Source organism: Zalophus californianus, chromosome 11 (genome assembly GCF_009762305.2).
Source record: "Zalophus californianus isolate mZalCal1 chromosome 11, mZalCal1.pri.v2, whole genome shotgun sequence".
NCBI lineage: Eukaryota > Metazoa > Chordata > Mammalia > Carnivora > Otariidae > Zalophus > Zalophus californianus.
Window position 1 is genome coordinate 48,791,689 of NC_045605.1, and position 16,299 is coordinate 48,807,987.

The 16,299-nt window shown below is 43.2% G+C and overlaps 1 protein-coding gene across 26 annotated transcripts in view; it reads left to right on the forward strand.

Moving 5' to 3' along the window:
- Positions 1-9,512, forward strand: part of DLG2 (discs large MAGUK scaffold protein 2) — a 2,208,086-nt gene extending 2,198,574 nt beyond the window's left edge. For 22 of the 26 annotated variants that reach the window (XM_027578633.2, XM_027578637.2, XM_027578634.2 and 19 more), the window contains 2 exons: positions 2,622-2,713; positions 4,636-9,511. In XM_027578633.2, the coding sequence (XP_027434434.2) occupies positions 2,622-2,713; positions 4,636-4,742 (199 nt within the window). In that variant the 3' untranslated portion in view covers positions 4,743-9,511. Of the gene's footprint in view, positions 1-2,621; positions 2,714-4,635 lie in introns of all 26 variants that reach the window. The other 4 variants (XM_027578649.2, XM_027578631.2, XM_027578636.2 and 1 more) reach the window with 1 other exon arrangement.
- The last annotated feature ends 6,787 nt before the right edge of the window (positions 9,513-16,299 follow it).

Here is a 16,299-nt window from a genome sequence, read left to right on the forward strand (position 1 = left end):
CACATGCCGATGTACAAACCCTGGTCTCTGCCCTCAGTGAACTCACAGGTTAGGCAAGGAGACAAAGGATATCATAGATATGTTAGAGGATAAAAATGGAAATTCAGTGATGGCTAGAGTAAGTGCAAAGGGAATTCAGAGAACACAGGCTAGCATAGAGGAAGTCAAAGAAGATCAAGAGCCACATGATTTCTTGACATCTGGAGCATAACCCTGTCTTTTTGTGAAAAATATCCCTGGGTTTAGACCAGCATCTTCTGAACCCAAAGGTGACATCCACTCACAGCTTCTAGGACTAGTGCTATTTGGGAGGAGAATCGTAGATAGCATCCCTAGGACAAGATGAGTTTATCTCAACATCAAGAGTTCAGGAAATTCCTTTTTTTTTTTTTTTTTCCTGTTGCAGCCATCAGATCATGTCCAGAATCATGTTAATGTCTGACTTCAGTTTTTAATTTTTTTTTTCCAAATAAGCCCCTTAGGAAAGTCTTAGTATAACAGAAAATCTGTTTGACTAAAAGTTGGCTTTAAAAGAACCCCAAGGAGACGAACCATGAAAGACTATGGACTCTGAAAAACAAACTGAGGGTTCTAGCGGGGAGGAGGGGTGGGGAGATGGGTTAGTCTGGTGATGGGTATTGAAGAGGGCACGTTCTGCGTGGAGCACTGGGTGTTATGCACAAACAGTGAATCATGGAACACTACATCAAAAACTAATGATGTATGGTGATTAACATAACAATAAAAAATTTTTAAAAATTTAAAGAACCCCAAAACTTTGAGTTCTGACATCAGATTTACTCTTTTACCTTCTCAAGTCTCTTTATTACTTCAGGCCACAGTGACATGCTCTAAAACCACAGTGACATGCTTAAAACCAGACCCCAGCCTCTGGCTTCCTCAGGGGCATGCAAAGGCAGCAGTGCTTTCAATATTCTACTTGCCCCTGTGATGCATCCCAGTGGGCCAACCAAAATACCTCTGCCCTTGGCTAGGCTTTTATCAGCCCAGTGCAGCCATGCTTCTATTCATATGATGATCAGAGGCAAGCATTGTCAGTCTTTGATCAATAAAATGTCTTTGATTTAAAAAAACAGGAAGATAATATAATTTTTATTTAAGAAGTACAGTTTGTTTGGTAAGCAAAAAATGTTACCACCTAGAGGACCTGAGAAGATAAAGCTGCCCCTGGTTAGGAATCAGTAGGTTGGGTTATTTTCCATTTCCTTCCCACTCAATTTGTCCTTGAGGTTGGATTTCAGTAATCTTACAATAATTAAGCTGCACTTATATACACCAAGAGTTGACAGACTAACAGAAAGAAAGGGACACAGAGAGAGTCCCAGGCATAATTCCTTTATAGCCCATTCTCCTATCAGAACAACAACAAAACCAAGTCAACCCTGGAGACTCTTAACGAGATTCTCTATCCTTGTTCTCTATGGAGGTTACTTGCTTATAATCTATTTGAAAATATTTTGGTCCCAGCACGTTTGATTGTTACATTCTCTCTGTGTCCATTTATTCATACCTCCCTCAGCCAATCCTAATGCCATTTGATTATAAAAGCAGATGAAGTTCAGGGCGCCTGGGTGGCTCAGTCTATTCAGCGTCCGGCTGTTGGTTTCCGCTCAGGTCATGATCTCAGGGTCATGGGATTGCTCCGCACTCAGCGGGGAGTGTGCTGCCCCTCCCCCCACTCGTTTTCTCTCTCTCTCAAATAAATAAATAAATCTTTAAAAAAAAACCAAACAGATGCAGTTCAGGGCTCTTGTTGCTGTAGACATGCCTCACCCTTTGCAGAAGTTGAGCAGGGAGAGCCACAGAATGCCCCTTCAGCCTGAAAGATGCACATTCCTGAGGAGCCTGTCACCTTTTCTAGAATTCTCGGGAAGCACTTTCTATTTCCCCACTCCAGACATTTCCTGCTACACACTGAAGATGAACAGCAGCCCGTGGGGAAGATGGGGAGTAGAGAATTCAAAGGTTCCTGGGACGGCAGACCCTGCCAGGAGTCAAGTCTAGTTCTCTCAGATGTGCTGAGGGACAGAATGTGATGATGTCCCCTCCCTCCTCTCCATCTCCTCTCCCTGCCTCTGACCACCCCTAGAAGATTTCGTTCGAATCTATGCACCATGTTTAAGAGAGGTCGAGACAGTCTAGGACAAAGTCCAAGGACAGGTAACCCGGAAGGCAAGGATTTGGAAATCGCATCCAATGGGAGAAGAGATGAAGGAAGTAGGACAGTTTATTCTGAAGGAGTGGTAGCCTCAAGGGACATATGAGCACTTGATTTAAAGACCCCAGTGCCTGTCATGGAGGAAAGAGGTTTAGTCCTATGTGACTACAGAGGATGGAACAGGGGCCAGTGACTGGAAGTCAGAGAGAGACAGATTCTGCATCAGTCCAGTGTGAAACCGAGAGACTGCCCTCTGGGAGGGAGCGCTCTTGGGAGGGTGTCCTTGTTGCTGAAATTCTTCCAGCAAAAAGAGTCCCGAATAAGGACTAAGAAGCCTCTAGTAAGATTACATTGTGCTTCCTGCAGGATTCATTTTGACACACATTTTAAAGGATTTGGCACATTCCCTGTGTGTTCTAATAACAAACCCTCATTTCTCCAGGGAGATGAATAAGCGTCTAACAGAGGAACAAGCCAAGAAAACCTATGATCGTGCAATTAAGCTAGAACAAGAATTTGGAGAATATTTTACAGGTAAGTTCATTTACCCTTCGACTGTGAGAAAGGATCGATGGTCTGACATTTCGCATTAGAGAGGGCTCCGGGCCGGGTATACCTGGGCCCTAAAACCTTCCCACTGAGAAACTCTAATTTCCCTCTGCTTTACCTATCTGGTCCAGAACTCTGGGTTCTGTCTTCTCTGGATTCAGCCGCAGCCAGCTCTAGGTTCCCAGTGGCCCTATGCAAAAGCATGAGCCACGGATGGCACTGAGCTATCTCCTGCTATTAAGAAGATTTCAGGCAGGGCACCTGGGTGGCTCAGTCGGTTAAGCGTCCGACTCTTGATTTCGGCTCAGGTCAAATCTAATGGTCCCGGGATCCGGCTCTGCGCTGGGCATGGAGCCTGCCTGGAAATCTCTCTGCCCCTCCCCCTTCTCTCCCTCTCCAAAAAAAAAAAACCAAGAAGATTTTAGGCATTAAACTATCTCCCTGATATCATCAGAAAACTTGAAAAAGAAACCTTTAGGGCTCAGTTAGGGAACATCCAAAGCAATGCCTCATAAGAAGCAGTCTCAGGGCTCCGTTCTCTGCTTTGATGACGGGCAGGTCTGCGTCCTGTTAGCAGCTATTGAACAAGATGCTGAACCACTTCCCTGTGTTTCCATTGATTCCACATCAAGTCCCAGGGCAAAACTTTGCTTTTCTTTTTAAATATTTCCTTGGAAACATGAAGTTTGGGGAATAGAGGAAGATTTTCTTGCCCCGGGAATCCCGGGTTCTCTGTTCTTACCCATGTTCATGAAACACTGATCAAATCCAAAGAATAATCAAACTGTGTGGAAATTGCCTTACAACAAATGGTTTAAAAACAAGAAGTTTCCTCCTGAATTTCCTTATGAGAAGTTAGATGCTTTACTGTTTGTCTTACTCAGAATATGAAAATGCCAGTGACTTAGCAGTTTGCAAATATGTTGAACCAAGTAATCTTAAGTAAAATTTCGATCAGTAACAAAGGTATGAGTTGTGTTTTATCCTGAAAGAACATCCAGGTATAAACATCAAATCACAGTTATGCACATTTTGACCAGTGGTTCATACTCAGAAATAAAATACAGTAACAATATATTCTCAGGGTTGCTTTTAAGATCTAACTATGTTTCAGTAGCAATTCATTGTTAATCCCTAATGTCCTACAGATAGTACTGACATGTTTTGGAGATCTCTCTGTAAGCTAACTTTAGTTCAAAGGACATTATGAAATATACTTAAATCTGTTTCAGGTGACTTGGTATTTTAGGTAATTCACAGATTAGCTGTTTGTGTATATTTCCTCTTATTTATGTTTCTTATAAGTAGCTGTCATAAAGCATTCCCAGTATGAGCGGCCCTGTTATAGCAAAATATCAATTTACCAGATTACTTGGAGAATGAATGGGGTTTCCTATTAAGGGCTTGGGGAATGAAGGGGTTAACTCAAGTTGCCTCCACAACCTTATTATTTCCTCTATGTTGAAAATGTTTAAATTTCTGCACCTGCCAAGGTACACACAGTATATAGAATAAAAAGCCAGCTTTCTTTTGATAAGCAAGGAGATCTCAATCTGAAAATTGATCAGTGCCTAGCCTGGTGCCTGGCCCAGAGTAAGCACCCATAAAATTTAAATATATAAATGATTCATTTTCCAGAACCACAGACAGACGTATAGAAGGTAAAAAGACTGGGGTGCATTTGTTACCTGATCCAGCACATGCACTGAAAGCATTTTTTTTTTCTTTTAATCACTGACGTGACCTTGCTTAAGTAAATTTCCCACTTTTCTTACTAATGAAAAGTAATATGAAGCTTCCAGATGAGTTCATCTGTCACTGGTTTGAGCTTCTGCTGTGTGACTGAGGGCTGTTCTTTACCAGGCAGGGAACGATTCCTAACTCTGGCGTGTTTACTCTTGTTCTAGCTATTGTCCAAGGAGACACCTTAGAAGATATATATAATCAATGCAAGCTTGTTATTGAAGAGCAATCTGGGCCTTTCATCTGGATTCCCTCAAAGGAAAAGTTATAAATTAGCTACTGCACCTCCGACAATGACAGAAGAGCATTTAGAAGAACAAAATATATATAATATACTACTTGGAGGCTTTTATGTTTTTGTTGCATTTATGTTTTTGCAGTCAATGTGAATTCTTATGAATGTACAACACAAACTGTGTGAAGCCATGAAGGAAACGGAGGGGCCACAGGGTGGGACAGAAAAGACATTGCAGTATGCAGGAAGGCTTTGGTTTGCTCAAAGTGCCAGGTGTAGGGATGAACCTCTGATGGGCTTTCTGCCCAAGAGGTGGGCAGCCTCCTCACCCCAGCAGATGTCCAGAGCTGATTTAGCTGCTGAGCTCTCTGTGTCTTTTGCTTTAAAGAAAAGTTGCCAGCACTTGAACTTCACCAACCTTCCCATTACCCACATCTGTAATTGGTACACTTTGAATTTTGTAACTATGCACTCTTTGATTTCTTAACGAGCAAAAGAAAGAAAGAAGGAAAAAGGAAAGGAGTCCCTTTGGAGACGGCATAATATCAGGGAAGGATAAGTGTGTAGTTTCTTTGACTGGCATCTACAAAGACGAGCATTTCATAAAATTCACAAGTGTATGGAGGACTGACCTCCCTGAGAGGAGGGGGTTCCACCTGAGGTTAGCTTTATGATTGTTTATTGTCTATTTTGCCATTTATAAACTGAAAGGAGGCACTAAAGATGAGAATAATTTATACAATAAAATATATTAAATGTATAGAAACGAATTTCTATAGGTTAAAAAAGTTTTGTGAAATATTTTGTAAAGACTAATTGAAAGACTAAATGTATGCACTATCAGCAGATGATCAAATTCAAGAACTGAAACTTGCACTCTCCCTTTTGTTGCCAATGATCCATTAAGAGCATCTGAGTTCTTTCCAAAGTCTGACAAAGACTTCTCCCTCACTTACCTCCCATGATCTCCCTTCCATATTAGTGACACACTCTCATGGAGCACATCCCTTAATGAGTTGCCCTCATGGGTGTTTTTGGATGACATTTGGTTAATGCATTTTTAAGCTGATGGCTTTCAGAGACAAACTCATGTAAATGATCTAAAGGGAAGTTTTTGCTTTTATCTTATTAACCTGGGCCTGCCATGCAAATAGTTGAATAACTTTGTTTCTAGTTACTTACATGCAGTTCTCAAAGGATCATTTAGTATTTTGGCCAACCATGAGTAATTAGGAGTTTTGTTTTTTTGTTGTTGTTTTTTTTGTTTTTGTTTTTTTTGTTTTTTTTTTTTTTTTGTCTGTTTCACAAGTAACTGAGGGTTTTGTAACCAGAGATGGTATCAAGCCATGGAGAGATCTGTCCCAAGAAGCACTATTTCTTTGAGGAAGAGAGAAGTATCTCGTTGGGGGGTTGAGGGGTGCAGACTTTTGTTTCTGTGTACAGGGCAAAGAGAACCACAAGAAAAGACAATTAACAGCTTTGAGCTCAACCAATTGAACTGCCTTTCTTGGGGGCTGCACCTGGACCAAGTTTATTTTTTAGCAATTATAATGATGATTTAAAAAAACCTCCCGAAGCCTATATCCCACTTTAGAGCTGATGATGACATCAGCATTGCTTGTGCCCACGGTGTTTAGAGAGAGACTTGTCGGTGATCTAAATAACCACTCAACTCTGGGTTCTATGCATGCCCAGACTAAGCCCCATCGCCTTATTTCTGGGGTACATCCAGACCTGGCAGGGATTCTGCCACACTGTGCAGCAAACCAGCATGCAGGCTGGGATGGGAGAGCAAGAGATAGAGCCATCAGCAGTGATGGGGCTTCTTCACAGTAAGAACATCGGAGCTCAGAATGAGGGTCTCTTTCCAAACCCAAGGTTGTTCATCTTACACTAACTACCACTGTCTGCCTCGCTGCAGTCACCAAAACAAACACAGAAATGCAAAATTATGCATCTACCTATAGTCTTGAGGCTACCTTTGCCAACCGAAGGGCTAGCAATGCATTTTCCCTCTGATGAAAGTCACATTTGGGGGGGGACTTCCTTAGAGTGCTCAAAATGTTTAAAGGTATGTCCATGGCTGCAATTCGCCAGTTTCAGGTCAAGGCCTACTTTCATCAATATTGCTGCCAGAAGTTTTCTGCCGCCAGAATGCCATTCCTGATCCCAGCTCTATTTTTAGGCCACCATAATAACTTCTTTGGTTTCTCAACTGAGCATGCAACCATTTATTTAAAGGACTGTCATTAATGAGTAGATGTTTCCGCGGGTCGTGTGATGTGCTTTCCATTTAATATTTAGTATTGCTGTGGCTGAGTACAATCAAATTGAACCACCAACCCTTGGTTTTGTAGTAATATGATTATTTATTTTCCTAGTGTAGATGCTTCCAGATTAGAGTTGGCATTTGCACTGATTTTTTTATGTAGATTTATATAAATATATATACATATATATTTGCTTGAAGAATCACCAAGCAAATTGGTGAGAGGGTCTTTTCCTATAGAATTTACACCTCCATTTGTTGTGTTGTCTTGCGCTTCCCAATGTTGAGGTCTCTATGGCTCCAATGAACTGGTGTATTTTGCAGCAAATCTGATGATTGTACGGATATGGCAGGAAAGTTACCCAGATTACATCTGGTGCAAATGCACTTGGAGCCTGGGGCCAGACTGGTGCTAACACTGCAAACTTTGTCCGGAGCTCTCTCCAATCTGAAGGCTTGCTGGGGGCGCAACGTCACCTTTACATGCTGGGCCCTTTCGGAAAAGTGCCAGATCGTGTCACTGGTGCTATTTTTCATGCTCTGGTACAATGTGTAGCACCACGGGGGTCTCAGCTTTACCAAACTCAAAATCGCATTTGTCAGCTAATTGCAGGGGCATTTGTATTTTGCTCTCCTCCCACAGGATCTGTTGGCCATTTCTTTGCTGGCCTCTCCCTGCCCCCGCACCCCCCCACCACCAGCCCCAAGTTCTTGGCTTGGCGCCATCTGCTCAGTGAGCCCATCTTTACGAAGCTGCACTCAGGTGCCTGTGAGCTGTCTTAGATCCTACTGCCAGCCCTTCCAGACTCTGAGCCAGGGAAAAGCTCTCCACGCCTCTGGCTCTCGCCTCTGGTTTTCCCTCCTTCTTTTTCTGCTCTCCCCTTTCCATTTCTATCTCATTCCATCGCTCTCTTTGCGCACCTCTCCTTTTCTCCTACTGGCCTGTCTTCCCCGAGTGCTGCCTTCCTTCTGCAGTCTCTCCTTACTCCCTCCCTTTAACTTCCCTATTTCTCTACCCCCTTTGGGTCTCTCTTCCCCCTGCCTCATTCCCCTTTCCCCTCCTTTCCTGTCCTTTCTCTCCTCCTCACACATACTGAGCATCTCCTGTCCCATACCCCACTCTGTGATTTTTCTGTCCTATAAGGGCTCATGGCTGATTTGGACAGCAAGTCCATACACTGGACCGATGACACAATTCCTGTGGGTCACCGTTTCACTTACACAGCCCAGAAAGCAAAGCTGAGCATGAGGTCCTGGGCTGGAGCCAGCTCCAGCACGCCTCACTGAGCCAGCCTGCACCGCTGCCCTGGCAGTGACGATGCACATGCATTCTGGGCCCCGCAGCACCTGGGTGCCTCTCTGCCTGAAGGCTGGTCCACACTGAGCCCACTCCCAGCACCATCCCGTGGCTCTGAGGACACCTCCTATCTACAAAGGCAGACTCTGGCCCCGAAATCATTCTGACAGCAAACCTCTTTCTTCTCATTGAAGCCATGCCATCGCCTTGGTTTGGAGAGAGACATTTTCTCCCCATTCATAAGCTTCCCCCCCCCATTTTCATGTGAAGCCCCCTCTGCTTTTCAGCTGGTGATTGCTCTGGTGAGATTGAATGGACTTGCTGATGAAATAACATCTCTTTTTTTCCTGTCTTGGTCCTGCCTAAATTCCTACAAAAGTATTTAAGTCAAGGACTCGGGCTAGTTCCTAAGCTTATCGTGGTCATTTGTCACTCCCAGGGGGAAAAGGGGACATTTCTCTGAAAGCATGTGGAGTGACATGCTAACGACTGATTTGCCAGAGATCTCCCTACAGAATTCTGTGGATATGCATTTTACTTCTGTGTATGTATGGTCTATGTGGTATGTATATCATGTATACACATACTACATTGGGTATGAATGAATGTGGATGGAAACCCACACACACACTCCAGTCTGTAAATATCCTTCCTCACTGAAAACTGTGCTTTGGAAATCATTTCTTGTACAGCTGTGCAGTTTCTTGTAGCAGCTGAGGACAAGCTAAGACAGGTGGATGATTTAAACAAAGATCACCTAAAAGGCGGAATACAGAATCTCCCTAGCAACTCACGAGGACAGACAACCAAATGGCAAGGTTGACTCCCAATGAGATGGCAAACTTTTCTTCTCTCCTTTTTGAATTTGTGTTTCCTAAGTGTGTCAAATTCTGAGTGCACCAGGCTGTACCCATTAGATCCTTTCAATATGACAGTTTCGTGCTTCTCTCTGACAGGATGTTTCTCCATCGAGCTGTAGTGCAGGAGGAGAGGGAGGGAGGAAACACTCCTTGCCCAGGCTGGAGTTTACAGAGACACTGCACAGCTTACACTCCTGTTAAGTGTAAATATTCGACACTTCCATTCCATTTGTGTAAAAAATAAAGCACACACAATTATAAAATCAAGATGTATATTTCATACTCAGTGTTGTCTGTGCATATTTTATTGCGTTGCTAGTTGTCAGCGGTGGCCCCGTTGTAAAAATGCCTGATAGAGTGTTTATAAACATGTCATGGTTTTATTATGAGATATAAATATTAAAACATTTTATACTTTATAGCAAATTATTTTCTCCCAAAGCATAATTTGTCTTGCTTCATAAAGAATAGAATCAGCCATTTCTATTTTTATCAAATTTATCTGATTTCAGAGCTAAAGTGTAGTTAGAGGAGGTTTGCTCTGAGGAGCCCAGGCAGCGCTGAGAGGAGCCCAAAGTGGTGCTTTTACATATTTTTAACTATATGGTTACTATCTTGCCTGCTTCTCATCAGGATTTTGGCCAAGAGTGAACCATGTATTAAAAGACAGGTTTTTTTAAAGACCCTCACATCTGTGTGGGAAAAAAAACAATCTATTCCCCGGTTTCAAAACTGTGAAATTCCAGAAGATACTAAGAATTGAGAAAAATATTTTTTTTCATATCTAATACTTAAAATGCAAAGAAAGGCACAAATTGGAGAGGAGATGTCATTATTCACGTACCCTGGGCCACAAAATAGACCAGCTCCAGAGGTCTGAACGTGCCAAAAATGTCAGGTTCAGGAGCCTGAATCTGCCACATAATATTCTAAATTCTTCCCGCGAGATTAAACATATGCCTTGTCATATTGACATTTAGACAGCATAGGTCCGACAGCTGGAGGACCAAAACAAATTCCTCCTGTGGGAGGAGTGGAATTTCACCATTAAAGCAATCGTTGTGCAGTAGGTTTTGCTTCACGATAAACTATCCCATCATTGGGTCAGTCATTTGGGAAACCAGACTTGTTCATACCATCCTGACCATCACTGGGGGCCCACAGGAGTCTCCACCAGGTGTCCTGTCTCTGTCCCTGAGCAAAGACAGCATACGAAGGCATTGACTGGGGACACCTGGGTGGCTCAGTGGTTAAGTGTCTGCCTTCTGCTCAGGTCATGATCTTCCCCAGAGTCGTGGATGGAGCCCCGCATCAGGCTCCCTGCTCAGCAGAAGCTTCTCCCTTTCCCTTTGGCCACTCCCCTTGCTTGTGCTCTCTCTCTCTCTCTCTCTCTGTCAAATAAATAAAGTCTTCAGAAATTTTTTAAGAAAGAGGGGCGCCTGGGTGGCTCAGTCGTTAAGCGTCTTCCTTCGGCTCAGGTTATGATCCCGGGGTCCTAGGATCGAGTCCCACATCAGGTTCCCTGCTCAGCGGGAAGCCTGCTTCTCCCTCTCCCACTCCCCCTGCTTGTGTTCCCTCTCTTGCTGTGTCTCTGTGTCAAATAAATAAATTTTAAAAAATAAATAAATTTTAAGAAAGAAAAGAAAGAAAGGCACTGACTGAGGCTGCAAGCCCAATGCAGGCCTCAACTTTCAACAATTATTCAATTTTTTTTAACATTTACACAGTCTCACCAGGCTTAGTATTAGTGGTAGCACTACACAAAAGCCAGATTTGCTCCAGTAATGGGTGTGTTTATTCAGGGTGGGGGAAGCAGAGGAGGTTTTGACTTTTCGTTTCCCTCTTTAACTTCTATGTAACTATTTTAAAAACATGAGGTTTAGAAGTCTCAAAAACTAGAAGTGGACTGCACATCTGTGAACCTCAGAGGGTCTTGCTACAAATCTATAGTCTTTGTAGATATTCTGAGACTAAAACATCCAGTGACAGAATGCAAAAGCCTCAGCGGGGGACAAAGCTAAGGAACCTCTGGGGCAGGAGTGGGGGGCACCGGCTTTCCCTGCACAACCAGACCCAGAGGCTCTGAAGTGGTCAGGGCACAATGTTGTCCACAGGGCTGGACTGCCAGGTTTCATAACCCCACTAGTTGCTCTCTGTGACCCATCTTTCCCTTAGGGACATCTCAGAAGGCATAACGGCTATCAGGAAACTGCTCCCCTCCCCCTTCTAATGTGACAACCCGTGTCCACACCTTGTCCATACCTCGTCCCCAATTCCCCTCAGCACAGCTGGAACCAAGCTAGAATACTTGGATTACTCTTTAATCGTAAAATCACCTTAGACGCAGATTCTGATGTAGTAGGTGTGGACAGGAGCTGAGAGCCTACATTTCTAACCAGCTCCCAGGTGATACAACACTGGAGTACCCAGGCTATAAGTGTTTTTCAAACTGCTGCTGACCACCCACCAGTAGGTCATAAACCAGCACCTTTTTTTAATGAAATAAAAATTAGAGTGCCTCCCGTGTAGTGAGGATAAATACTGTTTCATATTAACAGACTCATAAACACAGAGAACAAACTGGTGATTGCCAGAGGGGAGGGAGACGAGGGGAGAAGCAGAACAGATGAAGAGGATTAAGAAGTACAGACTTCCAGTTGTAAAACAAAGTCACAAGGATGAAAAGTAGGCATAGGGAAGAGAGTCAATAACATTGTAGTAACTTTGTACAGTGACAGATGGCGACTACACTTAATCACAGTGAGCATTTCATAATGTATATAACTGTCGAATCACAATGTTGCACCCCTGAAATTAATACAATCATATATCAACTATATTTCAATTTAAAAAAATTAAAATAGCATTTAATACCAAAAAAAAGAGAAGATTCCGGTGGAGGCACATAACAGCTCTCTCAAAATACATGTGTGGAATACTTAAAAAAAATATATGGTTTCATGTTGTTTGTGGCAGGTGTAAGATGTATTTCTCACCGTAGCTCATAGTCACAGCTTGAGAAACAGTGCGCTGACCTGCATTCAGCCAGCTCCTGGGAGCTTTCTCTCTTAAAGACGGCATACCGCTGCTGAGTCCTTCTCTAGGCCGTCTCCTAGCTTCTCATCACAAGTCCTAGTTTCAAAGTCACATGAACCAATGCACACACCCTCTTCAGCCACTGAGACAGCTAGCAGAATTTGAAACAGGCATCTGGGACCTACTATAGATGACTGATCCCTAAGTCAAGGCTCTCAATTAGAGTAAAGCAACCAAAGAGTTAACAGCTCTTCCCAAAAGCAGACATAAACATTTTCAGGTTCCAAACCCTGGCCCACATCCTTCAGAAGGGAAATCTAAATCTTGAGTTTAATTTGTTGGTCTTGTATTCGAGTATTTTAGGATTCTATGTAAAATTAGCATGCCCTGATGACCCATGGCTTATAGATGGTATGATGTTTAGTCTTCTTTCTATACCAAAATAATTTCTTTTTTGCCTAAAATAATACTCACAAATGGCATTAAAATTGTGAGGTATTCTTGCAGATGAGGAAAAAAAACTTAAAGGATAACTGATTTGCGACAACATGCTTCACAACTAATACTGACGCATCAGTAGAACAGCACTGGTCTCAACTACTCAAAGCCAAAAAGGCAAGGGCTGACAGAGACACAAGTTATCTCTCACCCTCCTGTCTAACGCCTGTCTTCTTGGTTCTGGTTCCCCATCTTGTCTGGACAATTGACTCAGGTAACATCTGCTCTTCCAGGCTTCAAACGGAGGACCTGGGTGAACACTGCACAGCAGAAAGCTGATGTCCAAACAATGAGAGAAACACATAGAACAGGCTTCATTTTAGCAAAAAGCAATTGACTCTACTTTCATCTGCAAGGAGAAGGAAAGAAAAGCATTTTATTTTCAGGGGTACGTTAAAATTGTCAAATTTCTTGTCGCTCTAGATAACAAATTACAATTAACTTTTTCTTAATGAACTTGGCGGGGGGGGGTCCCTCAGAAAGAACAGTTGATTTCAATTCAACAAAAATATAACACCAGCAAGTTAAAGAGTGGGATCCCAAATGAATTGTTTGTTTTTTTTCATGGCTCACACCTGTTTCATTGATAGTCTTAGTAACCTTTCTGTAGAAATTCTGTGTGCCCCTGTTTCTTTATCTGGCAGTTCTGGTATGAATAACCTGCCTGCTCCCTCCCCACCCCCAAGAAGGAAATCTATCCCCAAGGTCCTTCCAAACCAGTTTCTTTCTTTCTTTCTTTCTTTTTTAGATTTTATTTATTCATTTGAGACAGATAGAGAAAGAGAGAGAGAGAGAGTGTGCATGAGCAGGGGCAGAGGCAGGGGGAGAAGAGGCAGACTCCCCTCTGAGCCGGGAGCCCAACGCAGGGCTCAATCCAAGGATCCTGGGATCATGACCTGAGGCGAAGGCAGACGTTTAATCATCTGAGCCACCCAGGCACCCCCAAACCAGTTTCTTTTTACAATGTTACTCATCCTAATTAACTACAGCCACTAAATCTGGCTTCAAGTCCATGGTCCTTTTCCTTAACAATTGGTGGTTTAATTTTGAGTATTTAAAACTCTTCAGAGTATAAAGTTATAGGAATGTATGTCCTGTTTTAAACTTGGGTCAATAAACACATTAAAAATTGGAGTAAATACATGAAAAGCCAACATTTTATGCAAAGAAAGGCTAGCAGTTGCTTAATTTTAAATGCCCTACAATGAAAACATTTGCAAAGAAGCTGGCATTTTGTATTATTTATTTATCTAGCTGTCATTCCTTATATGTTTGGTCAGCAAACAATAAATACTTGCTTGGAGCCAGACTATTTAGATGCTGGAATAAAAACATACATGTACAGGGCACAGCCTGTCTTCTAAAGGAATATAAACCTAGTAGCTGAGGCATTTTTTTTAAAAAGTTAATTAAAACAGAGAAGCTTTAAAACAGACAAGTGAGTGCATGAAGAGTGACCTCAACGTTTAGGAGTCAGACATACACCTGCTCAGGATTTGCCCCATTTCTCACACCCTGGGAAGAAACTGTATGGCAAAATTGAGTCTCTTCTCTGCCATTGCTGAATCTGTTAACCCCCATTATCTCATCCTGCACTGTAAGCCCCACACAGGTTTTGTTTTTTAAATTGCAATGCAAGTGCCTGGCTTTAAAGTTTTTTAGATTGCCAAGGCAGCCACTTCATAGGCAGCTGTCTCCAATAAACACATTACCAGCTACAGGGACTAGATAAAGATCTGGCCCCCGCCCCCCCCCCCCCCCATTTCCCTTGTTTGAGAGACCTCTCCTGGTCTTAGATAACTGACTTTTCCACTGACTGTGTTTCCCTTCCGGAGCTTTAATTTCTGTTCCTACCTTTTAAATGTACCCGTAAAGAGTGATCCTGCAAAACTCCAGGCACTCCACCCTGTCTCCCTCTCTCCCTCCTCACAATGTCCCGCTGTGCCCCCACCACCACCCCCATGTGCTGCACCCTTCAGGATAGGTGAATATTAAACCTTGTCCTTTCAAAGTTTCCTGATGGTTATTATTGAAGGTATCTTGCAATCGTAATAAGAATCACGAGGGCCAGTCCACCCCAACACTGGTTTAGAAAGGGAAATGTCCAAGGAGGTTCTCTGTAAGCCAGGTGAGGAACTTGTTGGAAATACAGTTTTAGGTGCTCTCCTAGACCTACTCAATCAGAATCTGCATTTTGACCAGATTCCCCAATGATTCCATGCAGGTTAAAGTATAAGACGCACTAGTCTACAAAACTGAATCAACTGTGAAGAAAGGAGCGTTGGGAGAAAAAAATTCATTATAATCAAGAAAGTGAGTTAATAACTACAATGGTAAAAAACAAAACAGAGAAAGAGAATAGAGCTATCCCTTGGAATGAGCAAATAGCTTGGTGCCGTCATCCTTAAACATAGGAACCCAGCCAGTCTGTTAGTATTCCAGAGTGGAAGTGGGGGGAGGGGGTCTGCAAAAGTCCTCTATACAAAATACTTGATCCATGTTTAAATCCAGGACTGATTATCTCCACTGCACCAACTGAGAAGGCAATCCTTGGCACACGCCTCTAAGGACCACAAAGTGACATCCAACATCACAAGAACACTGGCTTGAGACCGGCAGACCTGGGTTCAAATTCTGACTTGACTCTTTACTAGCTATGTGACCTTTGACAAAGGCCTTAACGTATCCAAGGGCAAACATTCTCACCGAAACCTGATAATAGCATCTGCTGTGAGAAAACTTAAAAAGAAGTACGTGAATGCATGAGCCATGCCAGGTGATTTCCAGCAAGTGTTAGCTGTCATTATTACATTTAATCACTGATCCTCACGTACCATGAAAGAGACAAGGCCACTGCCCTCCCCATTTTAGAGATGAATAAATTAGGATTTAGGGAAAGGGGGAGTGTCCCCCAAGTTCACATGCTGGCAGCAGACCTGGGTCTCAAGTTCAGGCTTCAGCTTCCCTTGTTCAATGTCCATTATGGCTACTCCAGACAGGCTTTGTGAATGTTAATTAAGGATCTGGTTTGGAGCAGTGATTACCAGGAAAGGGCCAGAAGGCCAGCCTGATGGGAATGCAGATAGCCATCTGCCTCCTAACTGGGTAAACTGTCCCCCTGCCCCAAGTCAGGAATGAGTCACTTTGTCAAAAGCCAAAGATGTTATCAGGAAACCTCTCAGCAAAGATAAATGCAGGAATTAGCTTATCAAAGGACCTGACCAGAACTGAAGGACAAAAAGCAAGAAAAGGAAAGCTTCTAAGAGGGGATGAACTAGGAAAACCTGGGTGGCTTAATCCCATCTGCCCCTGGGATCCCAGGGTTCTGGGATCAGCCCCGTGTTGGGCCGCCTGCTCAGCGGGGAGCCTGCTTCTCCCTCTCCTCCTGCCCCTCCCCCACCCCATACTCTCTCACTCACACTCTCTCAAATAAATTAAAAAATCTTAAAAAGAAATGGATGAACTTTTTTTTTAATCTTCAAGTGAAGCTACAGAGCACTGTATCTGGCCTTAGGCTCTGAGGAGGAGGAGGAGGGAGGAGGAGGAGGAGGGAGAAGGGAGAGGGGTGGAGAGAGGAAGAGAAGGGAAAGAAGCTATCAAGAACTCTCCCTGTGCTGGGCACAGAACCTCAGA